General features: G+C 41.1%; 2 protein-coding genes across 2 annotated transcripts; both read right to left on the reverse strand.

Moving 5' to 3' along the window:
* Positions 1-4520: 4520 nt before the first annotated feature.
* On the reverse strand, positions 4521-10615 carry LOC115108942 (galanin receptor 2a). Its single transcript, XM_065009953.1, has 5 exons — positions 10592-10615; positions 7847-8055; positions 6667-6961; positions 6207-6394; positions 4521-6086 (listed from the first exon to the last, which is right to left on the reverse strand). Exons 1-5 carry the CDS (start codon positions 10613-10615, stop codon positions 5858-5860), a joined length of 945 nt encoding a protein of 314 aa, XP_064866025.1. The 3' UTR covers positions 4521-5857.
* Positions 10233-13685, reverse strand: LOC115109000 (parathyroid hormone-related protein-like). Its single transcript, XM_029633545.2, has 2 exons — positions 13569-13685; positions 10233-12470 (listed from the first exon to the last, which is right to left on the reverse strand). The coding sequence occupies exons 1-2, from the start codon at positions 13673-13675 to the stop codon at positions 11990-11992; spliced, it is 588 nt and encodes a 195-aa protein (XP_029489405.1). The 5' UTR covers positions 13676-13685; the 3' UTR covers positions 10233-11989.
* Positions 13686-15413: the final 1728 nt, after the last annotated feature.

The raw sequence follows: 15413 nt of genomic DNA on the forward strand, positions 1-15413 counted from the left end.
TTGGGCCTGCTTTTCTTCAGCAGGGACAGGGAAGATGGTTAAAATTGATGGGAAGATGGATGGAGCCAAATACAGGACCATTCTGGAAGAAAACCTGATGGAGTCTGCAAAAGACCTGAGACTGGGACGGAGATTTGTCTTCCAACAAGACAATGATCCAAAACATAAAGCAAAATCTACAATGGAATGGTTCAAAAATAAACATATCCAGGTGTTAGAATGGCCAAGTCAAAGTCCAGACCTGAATCCAATCGAGAATCTGTGGAAAGAACTGAAAACTGCTGTTCACAAATGCTCTCCATCCAACCTCACTGAGCTCGAGCTGTTTTGCAAGGAGGAATGGGAAAAAATTTCAGTCTCTCGATGTGCCAAACTGATAGACATACCCCAAGCGACTTACAGCTGTAATCGCAGCAAAAGGTGGCGCTACAAAGTATTAACTTAAGGGGGCTGAATAATTTTGCACGCCCAATTTTTCAGTTTTTGATTTGTTAAAAAAGTTTGAAATATCCAATAAATGTCGTTCCACTTCATGATTGTGTCCCACTTGTTGTTGATTCTTCACAAAAAAATACAGTTTTATATCTTTATGTTTGAAGCCTGAAATGTGGCAAAAGGTCGCAAAGTTCAAGGGGGCCAAATACTTTCGCAAGGCACTGTATGTATAGCTAGCAACTAGCTAACGTTAGATGAGAATGGTTGTTGAAAAAATGGTTATGTAGCTAAATCTGTCCAGTTATCTAATTGAAGCTAACTGCTTAACATTACCCTGAATTGTGAATTTCTCTGAATGTTGCGCCTCTTGTCGAGATTAGTGATGTCTTCATAGTACTTTGCCTCGATGGAAAGATAAAAGAAAATCTCATCTAGGTATGCCTTTGAAGTGCAAGCTACATACAAACAGAAATGTGCAATAACAGTTACAGTAGCTTGCTTGTTAGCTAATGTAAACTCACCCAATTCCGTACAAATGTGCGTAACCGCAACATTCAAACGAGGCTACAAAGAAAACTAATGGGACTGTAGCGACTGTGTTGACTTCAAAATCGGGGGTGTGAACTACGTTTACATTCAAGCGTTGATCGACATGGTAATGGCTCTATAGTATTGGAGAAAAGTTGAAAAAACGGACCCTCCATAACATCGTGATGTGTCATGTCGTAACGTACAGCACGCATAAAGCAACTATTTCTGTCTTACAATCTCTCTCCACCAGGTGTAGCACTTCTCTCATCCTTTAAAAACAAGAAATGGACAGTGACGGGGGTAAGGGGGGATACCTAGTCATTTTTTTCGTCATCATTGCATGAGATCATCATTCTCAAAGCCGCTGTTTACTTCTAAGATCACTTTAGCACCGCCCTAAAAACCCGATTCAAATTCGACACAAACCTTCAAATAGGTATGTAATGACACATTATATAAACTCTTTATAGTGTTTTATTTACATTTTAGAGGTGATAAGTTGGACAGATCGAGCAATTTTCACACACATCTCTCCTTCTCACTATCACGCATTAGTTTTGCTTCCCCACCCGCCATTTAAAAAAAAGACCCGACTTTAACGTTTGTCGCCGGAAGGAGACCAAGGTGCAGCGTGGTAAGTGTTCAGGATTCTTTAATTACTCAGAACACCAAACAAAAACAACAAAAGAATAACGAACGTCACGTTCTGCAGGCTTCACAGAGCTAAGAAAAAACAAGATCCCACAAACACCAAAAGGAGAATGACAACTCATATGTGATCCCCAATCAGTGACAACGATAAACAGCTGCCTCTGATTGGGAACCACACTCTGCAAAAAACAAAGATGCAGAAAACATAGAAATAAAGAAACTAGAATGCCCACCCAATTCACACCCTGGCCTACCCAGGGTAGGCAAAAGAGAATAAAAGCCTCTATGGCCAGGCCGACGGTGCTCATTGCCTTCTTGAATCATGCAGAAACGGGCAGCGTGGGGGTCATGTAATTGATTCTGTTGGAAAGGGGAGAAATTGTGCTTTACAATGGTATTGACATTACAGTTGATCTGGAAGTATTACGTTTTTGGGGCGCTACAATAAGGTCAATTGTACGAACCAAGGCGATGTACAAAAGTGAGTGAGTTTGTGTTAGCTAGCTAACATTAGCTAAATAAAACTGTCTGGCTAGCTGACTAGGCATGCTGAGGTATGTAAAGTAACGTTACAGTAGCTAGCAACGTCAATCTTTAAAAATATCTTATTGTTAAATAGGAATAAATAATATATGTACTTAAGACAAATACATGGTAAAGAAAGTGTTCTCTTTCCAGTCTTTTCAGTTATCTGAAGTAGCAGGTAGTCAGCCGGTTTCACCCTCAAAAACACTGTGAAATAGAACTAGAACTGTCCGCTTGCTCCTTCATTCGCGACCACTATGAAGTAAAATAGAGCCAAGCAACCAGCATAGCAACGGACGCTTTGGTTCATTACGTAATCCGGTCAGAATGTTGCAGCTTCTAGCAACAGCCCTAGCAACAGAAGCTAGAACTCATCGAATCCCATTGTGACGTAGAGGGGGGGGACACTATTTGGCATGACAGGCCTAGCACCGCACGGTATGGCTCGTTACATTGTTGTGTGCGTGTTTGTGTACTGAGGAACATGTAAGCCACTTTCAATTTCCTTATGTAGGGGGCAAGATAAATGTTTCAATTTCCTTGTCTTTCATCAAGATAAATGTTTATGGTGTAACGTCATCCCCAGGCTATTGCGCACACAGCACATGTAATCGTCACTAATTAACCCAGCCACAAAGTAATAATTATGGCTAAACACCTCCCATTTACACAATTTATCTTCTTAAAATTAGATTTTAAACCTAACCCAGAACTGTAAACTTAAATTTAGATCAAAAAGCACATTTTAGTTTTAATTAATTTTTACGATTTAGCCTATTTGACTTTGTGGCTGAGCTATCTAGTGGACTCCCCCGATCATACTTCGACCTAGTGGGTTATGTCACATTCGACATTGGGCATTATGTCACAGTTATGTAACATTCATGAACCCTTTGTAAAGCATGACATACGGTTATAGATGCTTTGTAACATTTATGTAGTGCTTATAAAAGGCACTATGAAGGCTTTATGAAGGCTTTCTAAGCCAAACGTAATTTAAAGCGAGACCGGTTAGGGTCAAGGTTTTTAAATAACTTTTTCTTTAAGACTTAATAACACTTAGTTTATTTAGGGTTAACTTTTTTGAACTCGAACCACAAATAGGATAAATGTAAATTAATTTCCTTAGGCATTAATCATGCAAACCTATTCGTTTTTTATTGTGACATAGCCTCAGTGAGATTCCAACCTATAATTTTCTGTCGTTTATCCATGAAATTAGTCCACTTCGCCACTAGGAAGGAGCTAGCGTTCCATGATTTTTCATACATGCAAAGCTGTAAATTTGAGTCTATTCAAATAGACCCCATTTCAAAGTAAACAAGCATTCATTAAGTTTAGGTGCGGCCAATTAGTGGGTGTGGCTAACACACCTGAACACACTTAATGGATTTCCCCTTTTGAGTTGTCTCACTGAAATCTTCTTACTCTTTCAAATGGCTGCTCAACTTGTTGACTGCTTGATCCACGCACCAGACATTGTGGGCTAGGTTAGGGATGCTGTGTTGCATGTGTAGCGCTACATTTTACGCGGCGTCATTACATCATGTACCTACGTTAGATTAGTATGCACGTCAGCTTTGACATCAGTTTTTAACATCGCCGTTAAACTAGACATCGCGCCGATACCGATGTTGGCATTTTTAGCTAATATCAGCCGATTCCGATATGTTCACCGATATATCATGCATCCCTAATAGAGAGAGCTTTGTTGATGCTGAGAATGAAATGTATACATTTTTAAATAACATTCTTAAACGTTCTTTTTTGGTTTTTATGGAAAGTTTTAATGTTCTTGGAACAATTTCAGAATGTGACTTTAAATAGGACCATGAGTAAACCTGTAGGATATATCTTGAAGTACTGAAATTCCTACTGAAGATTGTTGTATCTTAAAGTTCTTGGAACAATTTCAGAGCATTCCCAACGTCAAACCAGTTGGAGAACATACTAGAATTAAATGTAACCATGTTTGAACTATAAGGAAACGTTCTGTTAAAGTAATGAAATACCAACAAAATATAGTTTGTATTTGCTGAGAATGTTCCAACGCCAAGCAACTGTTTTGCACCATTCCCAGAAAGTTGTGGGAAGGTTGTATGCAAAATAACCATAGGTCAACCACGCTCTCACCAAGCTCTAAGAAACTAATGGTTTTCAGAATGTTATATGCTAATGTGACCTTCCTGGTCCCATCCCTCAAGTCAGTGAGTCAACACAGGAAGGAGCAATAGATGAATAGTACATTTATTTCCAAAGCTACAATCATTTCGCGACAGGATATAAATAGCACTCCCCCACAGCAAATCTTCATAAATCTGCTGCCTGACATACTAACAAAAATAAAAAACTATCAATGTCTATCAAAGTCATTGTGATTGTATAGTGGATAACAATTTCCAATCATTCTTAATTTAATACAAATAAATACATTGTTTCCATGTGCAATCTGATATTTATAACATCAGAATAAACTATAATCTATTTTATTATTCAAAATATATCAAATTATCCCGAAATTACTCAATGTCACACTCTCGTGGCGAAGAAATATAATACACCTGGAATGTACCACATATTTTCCTAAACTAACAAAACCAGGCTAATACGCTGGCTGGTACTTATGAGTTTATAAAACATATTCTTTACACGTCATAAATTACCTGCAATGATGGGACACACACAGTATAGACGAATGCTCATTCGTCGACGGGGTATAAATAGCACTCCTAAAGAACATGCATTTTTGAGTTAGCTACCAACTTCAGAGGGAACTTTATTTAGCTAGCATAAAATCCACATGGAAAACTGAGATTCGGCAAATAACGTTTAAAGAGTGGCTTATTAGACGCCAAACCAACAACAGTTGCTACTAATAACATAAATTGCTAATGTACGGTGTAAAATGTGGATTTTATGATGTAATGTCAACTTTTTACATTTCTATCCCGGGACCATTCAATTTTCAATTTTACCCACAGCAATTCTCCATAAATCTGCTATGGATCACCCAGAATCCCATACCTTTATCTCAGTGTGTTAGACAATGTAAACACACTAATCTACCAGGAGGTGGCATAATACCCATTTTTATGCAGGAATTTAACCATGTAATTACACTGTTACACTAGCTGGGGAATTCAATAGTCTGGTCCCAGATCTCGTTGTGTTCTAAAAGTAATTTCAGCATAAAAAACATCTGAAAATCAATCATAAATCATTGAAATGTTTTTTTGGGGAAAAAGTTTTAATTCATTAATCGAAATAATGTTTGTTTTTTAATCCCTGATTGTTTGAATACAGTGGAATTTAAATTCCATTTTTTTAATGTTCTAAATGACAAAGTACAGAATATCAGACAACAGACAATAAAACAATTTTAACATTAAAACAATAACATTTTACTCGCTTTTTACCCTGCATACAGTACATGTCAATCTGTTCCTGCAAGAATGAAACACAAAAATAAGAAGCGGAAAGTAACTGTACAAACTAAAATAAACAGATCGGTAAAACACCAACACAAAAAGACTGCATCAGGAACCTCACCGGTGAATGTGAGCTAATGTACTGCACTGCAATGTAATGTGCTGTATTCATATTCAGACTGTATCAACATCATCCAATAATACGCACACCATATTTCGTCCTGGGTGGCGAGATTAGGCTTTCCACCATCTCAAAGCAAAGCCAGCTCCCCTCGTGACCAGTGTGTCTACATAGTCTCTGTAGTGATGCTGACAACCTGCGGCTGCACCCTATTTCTGTTGCAGTTAAACAACCAGGCACTCCTGCGGTGGCGGTACCTCTTGGACAGCAGCACATAGAGCACGGGGTTAACACAGGGATGGAGGTACTGGAGCACGGTGCAGATGAAGTAGAACATCTCCCAGGACTGGCCGTGGCGGTAGAGCCCAAGGTACACACACAGCTCCAGGATGTACCTAATAATGAAGACGAGTCAGGAGAAGAGGTATAAACAAGAACAAGTGTTATAATTTCCCCTAACGTATACAATAAAGTCGTCATCATCTTCCTCATCCTCTTCATCATCGTCATCATACCCGGGAAGCCAGCAGATGGAGAAGGTCCCGGCCGCCAGGAACACCATAAAGGAGGCTCGGCGTGTGTTGCGGGCACTGGCCACAGACATGACTGGGCTCTTGTGGAGGAAGCAGGCCAACCGGACGTAGTTGAAGGCGATCACCAGCATAGGGACGAAGTAGTAGAGCATGAACTGGCTGAGGACCACCTGGTTGGGGAATGGATGGATGAATGGATTCAAAATGTTGTGTTTTCTCACATCAATTGGACACCATTTTCTTTCAGCGAATGAAAGTAACTGTCTTTTGTTTTTTTTTACAGACCTGGTTACTTCCAGTGACATTATTTTAACTAAACATAATAGCTTTTGTTACAAATTGTGTGCATCTCAAATGGCACCCTATTCCCTCTAGTACACCAGGTCAAAAGATGTGCACTATATAGCAAACAGAGTACAATTTCAGACCAAGCCATTGTTACCTGATAGTGGTGTTCCTGTATGGTGGGCAGGCAGAATGTAAAATTACCCAAGCCGGGGCTCAGGCTCTCCTTGGTGGCGAAGATCCTCAGAGGCAGGCTGATGAAGAAGGCTGATGCCCAGACCAAAACGAACATCAGGACTACCAGGTCCATGGTAGGAGGGTGGTAGGGGTTGGTGATGATCATGGCACGTGTCATGGACACGGCACACAGGCTGTAGGTGCTGGCTGCAAGGGAGAAGGCCAGAAAGAACTGGTACACCTTGCAGGAGGTGTCCCCCAGCGGCCACGAGTAGCTGAAGAAGACGATAGGAGATGATGACAGATTATAAGATTATTGTCACAGAGAGATGGTAATCCTACTTCTGCTTTTATACCAAATACTCAGAGACAAACACAGCGCTCATATTCCACAAGATTCTTCTGTTTGCCAAACATGGGGTTTGATCTGCTGGCAACCCTCCAGGTCCAGTGGCCCCTCTAACCTCTATGGCTATTGGCTAGGCTACCTGACAGTTGAGTAAACTAGCACAACTGATTCAACTAGTCAAGGGCGTGATAATTAGACTACAAGGTGAATCAGATGTGCTAGGTCTTTAATAGCTTAGATAAAATACATGGCACAGATAGCCAGGATCTCTGATCTCTAACCTACCTGGCGGCAGAGTGCAGAGTGAAGGGGATAAGCAGCAGGATGAGGAAGTCTGCCAGAGCCAGGATCTCTGATCTCTAACCTCTAACCTACCTGACAGCAGAGTGCAGAGTGGAGGGGATGAGCAGCAGGGTGAGGAAGTCTGCCAGAGCCAGGATCTCTGATCTCTAACCTACCTGACAGCAGAGTGCAAGGTGAAGGGGATGAGCAGCAGAATGAGGAAGTCTGCCAGAGCCAGGATCTCTGATCTCTAACCTCTAACCTACCTGATGGCGGAGTGCAGGGTGAAGGGGATGAGCAGCAGGGTGAGGAAGTCTGCCAGAGCCAGGATTTCTGATCTCTAACCTCTAACCTACCTGACAGCAGAGTGCAAGGTGAAGGGGATGAGCAGCAGGGTGAGGAAGTCTGCCAGAGCCAGGATCTCTGATCTCTAACCTACCTGACAGCAGAGTGCAAGGTGAAGGGGATGAGCAGCAGAATGAGGAAGTCTGCCAGAGCCAGGATCTCTGATCTCTAACCTCTAACCTACCTGATGGCGGAGTGCAGGGTGAAGGGGATGAGCAGCAGGGTGAGGAAGTCTGCCAGAGCCATGCTGAGCAGCAGGATGTCCAGACAGTTCTTCCTCAGGGTGTTATACTTGGCGAACAGAGAGAACACCAGTAGGTTGGCACAGAAACCGATGCCCAGGATCACCCCGCAGGTACAGGCAAAGATCAGGGAAAACATGTTGGGGACAGCCTGTGTGATCAAAGATTTAGATATAATCTCAATCTCAAAACGGTTAGATAATCTCAGTTCTTGGAAACGTTTCAATATAGTTTAATTTATATCAAATTTGCCAATCCACTTTTTATCAGTGGAGGCTTTTTAGGGGAGGAAGGGGAGGACTGTCCTACTCAGGGAATTTCATAAAAATACAAGTAGTGAAACATAAGATATATTCAAATGTCACCAAATAACTGATTAAAACACACTGTTTTGCAATGAAGGTCTACAGTAGCCTCAACAACACCCTCTAGGGTAGCACCATGGTGTAGCCGGAGGACAGCTATTTTCCATCCTCCTCTGGGTACATTGACTTCGATACAAAACATAGGAGGCTCATGGTTTTCACCCCTTCCATAGACTTGCACAGTATTTATGGTGACCTCCGGAGAACGTCCTCAAAACTCTTGCAATATGAACTGAGCACATCCAATAAAAGAATCAGAGACTGAATCTTGTACTGAAAGCATAAGCTACAGCTAGCTAGCACTGCAGTGCATGATGTGTGGTGAGTAGCTGACTCAAAGAGAGAGAAAGACAATAGTTGAACCCTGTTGAACAAATTAATTTCTTGAAAAAATGAAGGAGAACCAGCAGAGAGAGCGAGAGAGAAAGAGCTAACTATTTTCTTAGTTTACCTTTCAATTAGCTAATGCAGCTAAATTAGCCTACTCAACAACCTGACTCAGAGAGGAATGCTATTTATGTTAGCTAGTTAGCTAGCTGGCTAAGGCTATCCAACACTGCAACTCTTCCAACTGTTAAACTGCTTGCTGTACATTGTACTCTGTGATTGTACACATGGATTGGATTGTGGGTTTACTAACTCATTAGTTCTAGTTTGTTGACTATAACGTTAATACGGTGACGACGAAGTAGGCTGTGTAGTGGTTAGAGGTTATAATATGACGGTTTGGCTTAGAGTTTTTGCGCCTGGTCACAGACTGCTGTTGTGTTTTGCTCTGAAGCCTACAAGCGAAGGGAAAAGGTGAGAGGTGGACAGCGCGCAGATGCGAGAAAGGAATTATTACAATGAGCAAAGTGATGATGCTGTTTATGAAAGTGAACTTAGTGTGCGGGTGGTCAGGGGTGTATTTATTTAACCGATTCTGTTGCAAAACGTTTCTTCAACAGAAGCAAACAGAATGAAACGGGGAGGGACTTACCTAAATTTGTCCAATAGAAACTCTTGTTTTTCTTTTTGGACAAATGAATACACCCCAGATCAGCTAGATGCAGGCAAGAGTGTGCAAGGCGGTATTGAATCACGTTGATTACTTCAATTTGTCTTCGGCCTGTCCATTATAAACTTTCATTTGTAGGCTAGGTTGATGTTAAATTGAGCTGGGTGAATGAAATATGATTGACAGTAATAGAAATAAGGCCATACCCCCCCCCCCCCCAAAAAAAAAAAATGGTCCCAATCTTAAACGGCATTACCGCCACTGAGTTTTATGTACATTTACATTACATACATATACATCAAGCTTGATCTAGATTTTATAGCCACAAATAGCTAACAAAATTGTTATTATTGTATTTAAAAAGTTTACCTACTACAACTGACTTGCTCTGTACCTGAAATAATTATTTGGATGACCCTGTTTAGCCCTGTGTGTTACTTACCATACTCTTGGGTTATTGAGTGAAGTATCCTCATGTGTACCAAGATAAACAGCAGTATTCTCCGTCATGGGTAAATCCGTTAGCCATTCTTTGAATTTTAGAGTATCCCCATAATGAAAACTGTTAAAAGTGGCTTGCATGTGAAGTCTATGACTCTTAGTTTTTGTTTGCTGACTATGGAGAATGGCAAACATCACTCACTCAGGTCAAATTGATTCTGGTTGGATGAGTTTAAAGGGAGAGTACTCACATCCGACTCTGAATTTAGCACAGTTACAGTTTTTGAAGGACTGCGGTGTATGTCTATGTTCATTCATGTTGTCTGTGTTGTTGTTGTATCTTATAGTTTTCCAGAGAATGTGTTTTTGGCAATTCCAATGGGTATTATTATGTAATGTACATACTGTAACTTCTGAATGGAAGTGCGTGGGTTTATCACAAGAAGTGAATAACCTGTCACAGACCTTTTCTGACCTTTCACATGAGTAAAACGTAGACATTAGAGAGAGATAATCTATATTTTATTGATGTGTGTTCTGTGGGGGTTTCCATACAGTATGTGTTATGTTCAGCATATTTAACCCCCATGCATACAGACCCTACTAGCAAAAGAAAACGTTCCACTTTTCTTTCCCGTGTATTGTTTTCCTGTTGATTGTCTCCCACCCTCTCCCTCCCCTCTCTCTCTCAGTGAGTTATTAATGCCTTTTCCATTGTTACATTGATTTCTTCAGCACAGTAGTGTGGAACGCCAGTCTTCTGATGGTGTCTTTATCAGACCATTCCACTGTGTTTATGACTCTGGCTCTGGCTAATGGCCTCAGTACCGGCTCTTAGGACAGGATGTAGCTGCAGTACTAACACTGCTGCCTGGTGCATTTACTCTCTCCCCTCCCAGCAGGTCCATAGAGCCGTGCGACCCAAAGGGCACCCTATTCCCTACAGAGTGCACTAATGTTGACGGGCTCGCGCTGGTCAAAAGTAGTGCACTTATATGGGGAATAGGGTGCCATTTGGGACATGTCCATTCAGTCAGAGACGGGTTAAAACACACCACATGGTTCTCTAGTGTGACATTAACAACCTTATAAGGTCCCTTGTTCATGCTGAATAGTCAACAAATAGGCTATATTGATGACTTTCTCATTGGTGATAGGCTACGGTAACTCTATGTAACTCATTGGCGCAATAATTGAATTTATATAAGAAAATGGTATGGTACAGTATTTGATTGGACTACATTGTCTGTAGAGAGAACACAATGTATTCATGAAGCTTTAATTGTTTGATTTGTTTTGTTGTTGTTGAAATGATGGTGCTCTCAGTGCAAAGTGCTTAAACTTTAAATAAGTCTGTGATTATACCAACAATTTAAACTCTGTCTTCTTTGATCAAAAATAGTTTCTAAAACTGGAGAGAGGGAGTTCGATGGAACAATCCAATAACATACAAGTCAATGAGGTGATAATGGGCAGTACTATAAATGGAAGAAAACTAAAATAAATACAAATACAAAATGAAGCATTTCTCAACAGGAAGGCAGGAACAGTTTTCAAAAAACAAAAAATCAACCACAAAGGAGAACACTTGTGTAACTTAACGAAAACATAAGGATATCATCATTATATCTAAAGTGCATTATATTGTTATTATAAAATGACCGAAAGTCAGCAGCACCGTAATACATTCACAAAATAAATACACAGTTCAAATGAAATAAATTATGGGAGAAATATTTGTTATGGATGCTAACTACAGATTTAAAAAAAATATTCACAAGAGCCACCAAGCATTAAAAAGAATAGTCCTCCCTAATTTTGTGAATTTAAGTATGTATAGTTAACAAATATTTTATGCGTAACATTTACCGCGTAGCCTATGCTCTACTTTACATATGGGCATCTGGTTGGATGAGTGTGTGATCAGCCCCTGGAAGGCACCTGTCGTACATCGTTTTCTCACGAATTATAAAGGAGAAGGAGTAAAGCATAGTTTGTCATTTGATATATCTCAGGATCTGCATATTATTCACCTAATAAATACGAATACAAAAGTAATATGTGTTGTTATAAAGTATGAAAACACCTCTGATCTCTGGATATATAAAAGTACTTTATATCAAGGCAAAAATAGAAAATAGAAAAAGCAGCTGATTAAAACAAGAAAGGCAAAAGAACAATGTCCACTATGGTATGGGGAGACTGTTTCAGTTATTTGCTTGAGAGTCGTTGAGATCTCAATCAGTCATGCTGGAACTTCTCTGCCTGTCAGAGTTATTAGTTCAGCGCCACCCAAAGGCTACATGATGTGGTCTGTCTAGCGTCCTCTGTGACTCCCTATGTGTCTCCCATGTCATGACAAGGGTTGTGTCGCGAGCCCGCCGCCTCCTCTTCTCGCTCTCCCTCCGTCTCCCTCTCTCTCCCTTCACCTTCTTTTTCCTCTTGGTGGACACCTTCAGCGGCTGGTCCTTGTAGGCCACAGACTTGTTGGTCTCCTGGGGGAGGTTGCCCACCTCCCCTCCCAGCTGGAAACTCAGAGGGAGGTTCTTGGTCCCTCCGGGGGGTTTGGGGGGGCGTAGGGCGCTCCCGCTGAAGGTGATGTGGCCCCCGTCGGCATTGTTCCTACTCTGGGGAGGCGGGGCTCGCTCGCTGTCGGCTGTGTGGACTTTATCTAGTAGCCCTTGGAGCCAGAGCCGTCTCTTGAACTCCTCCAGAGACCGTCCCTTGTCGTGCATCAACTGGGCGTGACTCACTGACCTCCTCCTGAAGGGGGAGAGGAGAAGGAGATTGTCAATGAGTGTTTAAACTGGACTCACTCTCTTTGTAAGAGTAGATGGTAAAGAAAAATAGTATCTTTGTGCCACACCACATCAGAAGCTCCATAGTGGTGCAGAGCCTGTGGCCAAGCGGTAACACAGGCTCTTTTCATAAAATAAAATAAACTACTTTTAACTATTCTTTAAGAGAATAGTCCACCTTTCCCACAATCCTCTCCTGATCTATCATTTTCTCTTATAGCTATTATTTTGTGGCACCTACAGTATAGTCTAGTACAGTATAAACCTGACAGTATAGTGACTGACTAAACCTACTTGTGAGGTGTTGATAATTGAATGACAGCCAAGGTCATGTTCCAGTAGATCTCAATAGGTGGCAGCATAAACAAAGGCATGTTGTAGTGCCTGTGAGAGCTCAAGGCTATCCATGTTACTGTGTGAATGCTGTGTGAAGCCATCTGACCACCACAAAATGTACAAGAGAAACATAAGCTAACAAGCCACATATTCAACCACAAAGCATGTCACCTGGGCCACAAAAGTCAATCAAAACCTTGCCATGCACAGGGCTGAGTTTGCCAGATGTTTTGTAGGTGTAATGAAAATCTATGTTCTTTATTAAGGGCTAACAATGTTTTACATGAGAAAACACAAATCCATGCTGGTCAAAAATATGTACAATTGACCCATTTTCGCTTGGTTTATTCTATATAATTTCAGCATAAAACTAAATGTAACAGAACTACAAAACGTAGTAGTGTAGTATGTCGTTTTATCTGTGGTTACTTTTGATTTGAGGTTTTTCATTATTGATACCATTGACATCCGTTTCTACATCGATACCACGGTATACTTTTCAGAATATCGAGACCTCTTTTCCCAAATCATCAAACAGCAGTACATCAACCTTAGATGTGATTCAAGTGAGCATGGTTTACACGTGACCATTGATTGATACACTGCCATTATTACCAGCCTTTTCCGGCGCTATGCAACATTCAACAATGGAAAACCATGATGCTATACCAAAGGATTTCTTAGTTGGTGCGTAAAAGCATTTTTTTTTTTCAGAACAGAGACTTACATTCGGTTAGTGAGAGAATCGATGGGTTTCCCGTAGAGTGGCACTGGGGAGCACAGCAGGAACACAACTAGACTCAACTGCTGGAACATGCCTCTGGGACACAGCATTCTGGAACAGTAACTCTGGAACACCCAACAGACAACGTTCTGTCATTCATTGTACCGCCATTCGCCAGGAACCATATGTACATAGTACATTAATGATGATTTACTTGAAAATGACCACCTGCAAACTTACATTGAAAACAACAACAAAGACATTGAAATGGAAGATGCAATGCCTATTTCATTGAGATCTAATACATTGAAGATACACACATTGAAGAACAAGGTTAAATGAGGTACTGTAGGTGGTACAGTAGGTCCTCAGAGAGTTGCAGCTTACCTTACTGCTACTTATCTAGTGGTTTTACTTGGCAGCATAGATACAGTTGCTGACAAACTCGACTACTTTCTGAGCCCCCCTTGATTCCTTCGCCTGACATAATTTGTATCTACTGAACAAGACCACCTGGTAATACTGAAATACCAAGAAAAATACTGAAATATCAACAACAGAAATATCATGCAAGTAAAGAATCCATTGAAGCACAGAGATAGGCTTTTCTGGTACTTCCAAATACACATCAAATACACAATACAAAAATACTTACATGGAGTAGATTCCCAAAACAAGTTATCCACCAAAAGGTTTGGTTTAAGTCCACAAATTCCCCAAAAGAGAGATATCTTTCAAACTTTCCAAGATCCCAAAATGAGATCTCTACATTATAAAATAAAGAACAAACTCACATTATTCTGCCAGATTCTATTTGGTTCAGAGTCAGACTGTCTGTCCGTTAGCGAGAGACAAGAGAATAACATGGGGAAACCCCCTTGAGACAGGTCCAGCCAGAGATCTCCCGATACCGCATGTATATTTAGTTATTTATTTCTCTCAAATTCCAATGAAAAAGGCGAGGAAATATGAAGCAAAATGTGAGGCACAGACTGCAGCACATCAGCTTCTCTTATGCTGATAGCTCCTGTAACAATCTTGTGAAGTGCTCTCCTGCAGCATCATGTCTGTATGGCTGGAGCAGGAGCAGGGGAGGTGAGAAAGTGTGAAGCATGCTGCTGCATTGCCTGACCACTCCAAGCGACCGTGTGTGTGAGCGTGTGTATGTGAGTGAGGTGAGAGTGCTCCTCAGTGTGTAAAGCTGCAAACACTGCCCTTGCTCCTGCCCATCTCGGTCCAGACCTCCTGACACCCCCGTACACAGACACACACACTCACTCTCACTCACATACGCACACTCTACCACACACACACACACACACACACACACACACACAAACAGACCACAATTAACAAGAAGGTGGCGATCATGCAACACTCGTAACAAAGAATAGAAGATATTAACAGCAGAAGAGTTCATTGGTGTAATTGTGTTATATGACAGCCTTATGACATTTTAAAAAGGTGGACTTCAAAACTCTTGTCATCTCTGTCCCTTATTATCTAAAATGTTGGCTAAATAGTTGGTAACCAGTATGTAATATAATGGATTCTGATGACACTGCTGCATTTGTTCATAGTGACATGTCATGTCATGATGTGGTTAAAAAAGCAAGGTATCAGGTGCAACAACAGAAGCCCCCATGCGGGAGCCCCCCTTTGCTTCCGAGGTAAACAAACAGGCCTCGGGCCCTCACCACCGTCCCCTGGGAACATGACCGTAACCTCAGAGAAACCCAACCACACACTACATCTGACTACAGGCCTTCATGTCAGTAAACCAGACTGCCACATAATGGTCACAGTGGCCAGGGAGGTATCTTGTCTTTATTCCGTAGAGTAGACCAC

This window comes from Oncorhynchus nerka, linkage group LG25 (genome assembly GCF_034236695.1).
Source record: "Oncorhynchus nerka isolate Pitt River linkage group LG25, Oner_Uvic_2.0, whole genome shotgun sequence".
Classification (NCBI taxonomy): domain Eukaryota; kingdom Metazoa; phylum Chordata; class Actinopteri; order Salmoniformes; family Salmonidae; genus Oncorhynchus; species Oncorhynchus nerka.

Excerpts from the sequence above, each read along its gene's own strand:
- LOC115108942 (XM_065009953.1), bottom strand. The coding sequence starts at position 10,615 with ATGGACCTGCTGGGAGGGGAGAGA. Across the intron at positions 6,962-7,846 it reads ACCCTGCACTCCGCCATCAG|CTACTCGTGGCCGCTGGGGG; the intron begins GTAGGTTAGAGG and ends CGTCTTCTTCAG. Across the intron at positions 6,087-6,206 it reads TCCATCTGCTGGCTTCCCGG|GTACATCCTGGAGCTGTGTG; the intron begins GTATGATGACGA and ends CTTCATTATTAG.
- LOC115109000 (XM_029633545.2), bottom strand. The coding sequence starts at position 13,675 with ATGCTGTGTCCCAGAGGCATGTTCCAGCAGTTGAGTCTAGTTGTGTTC. Across the intron at positions 12,471-13,568 it reads GATTCTCTCACTAACCGAAT|GAGGAGGTCAGTGAGTCACG; the intron begins GTAAGTCTCTGT and ends CTCCCCCTTCAG.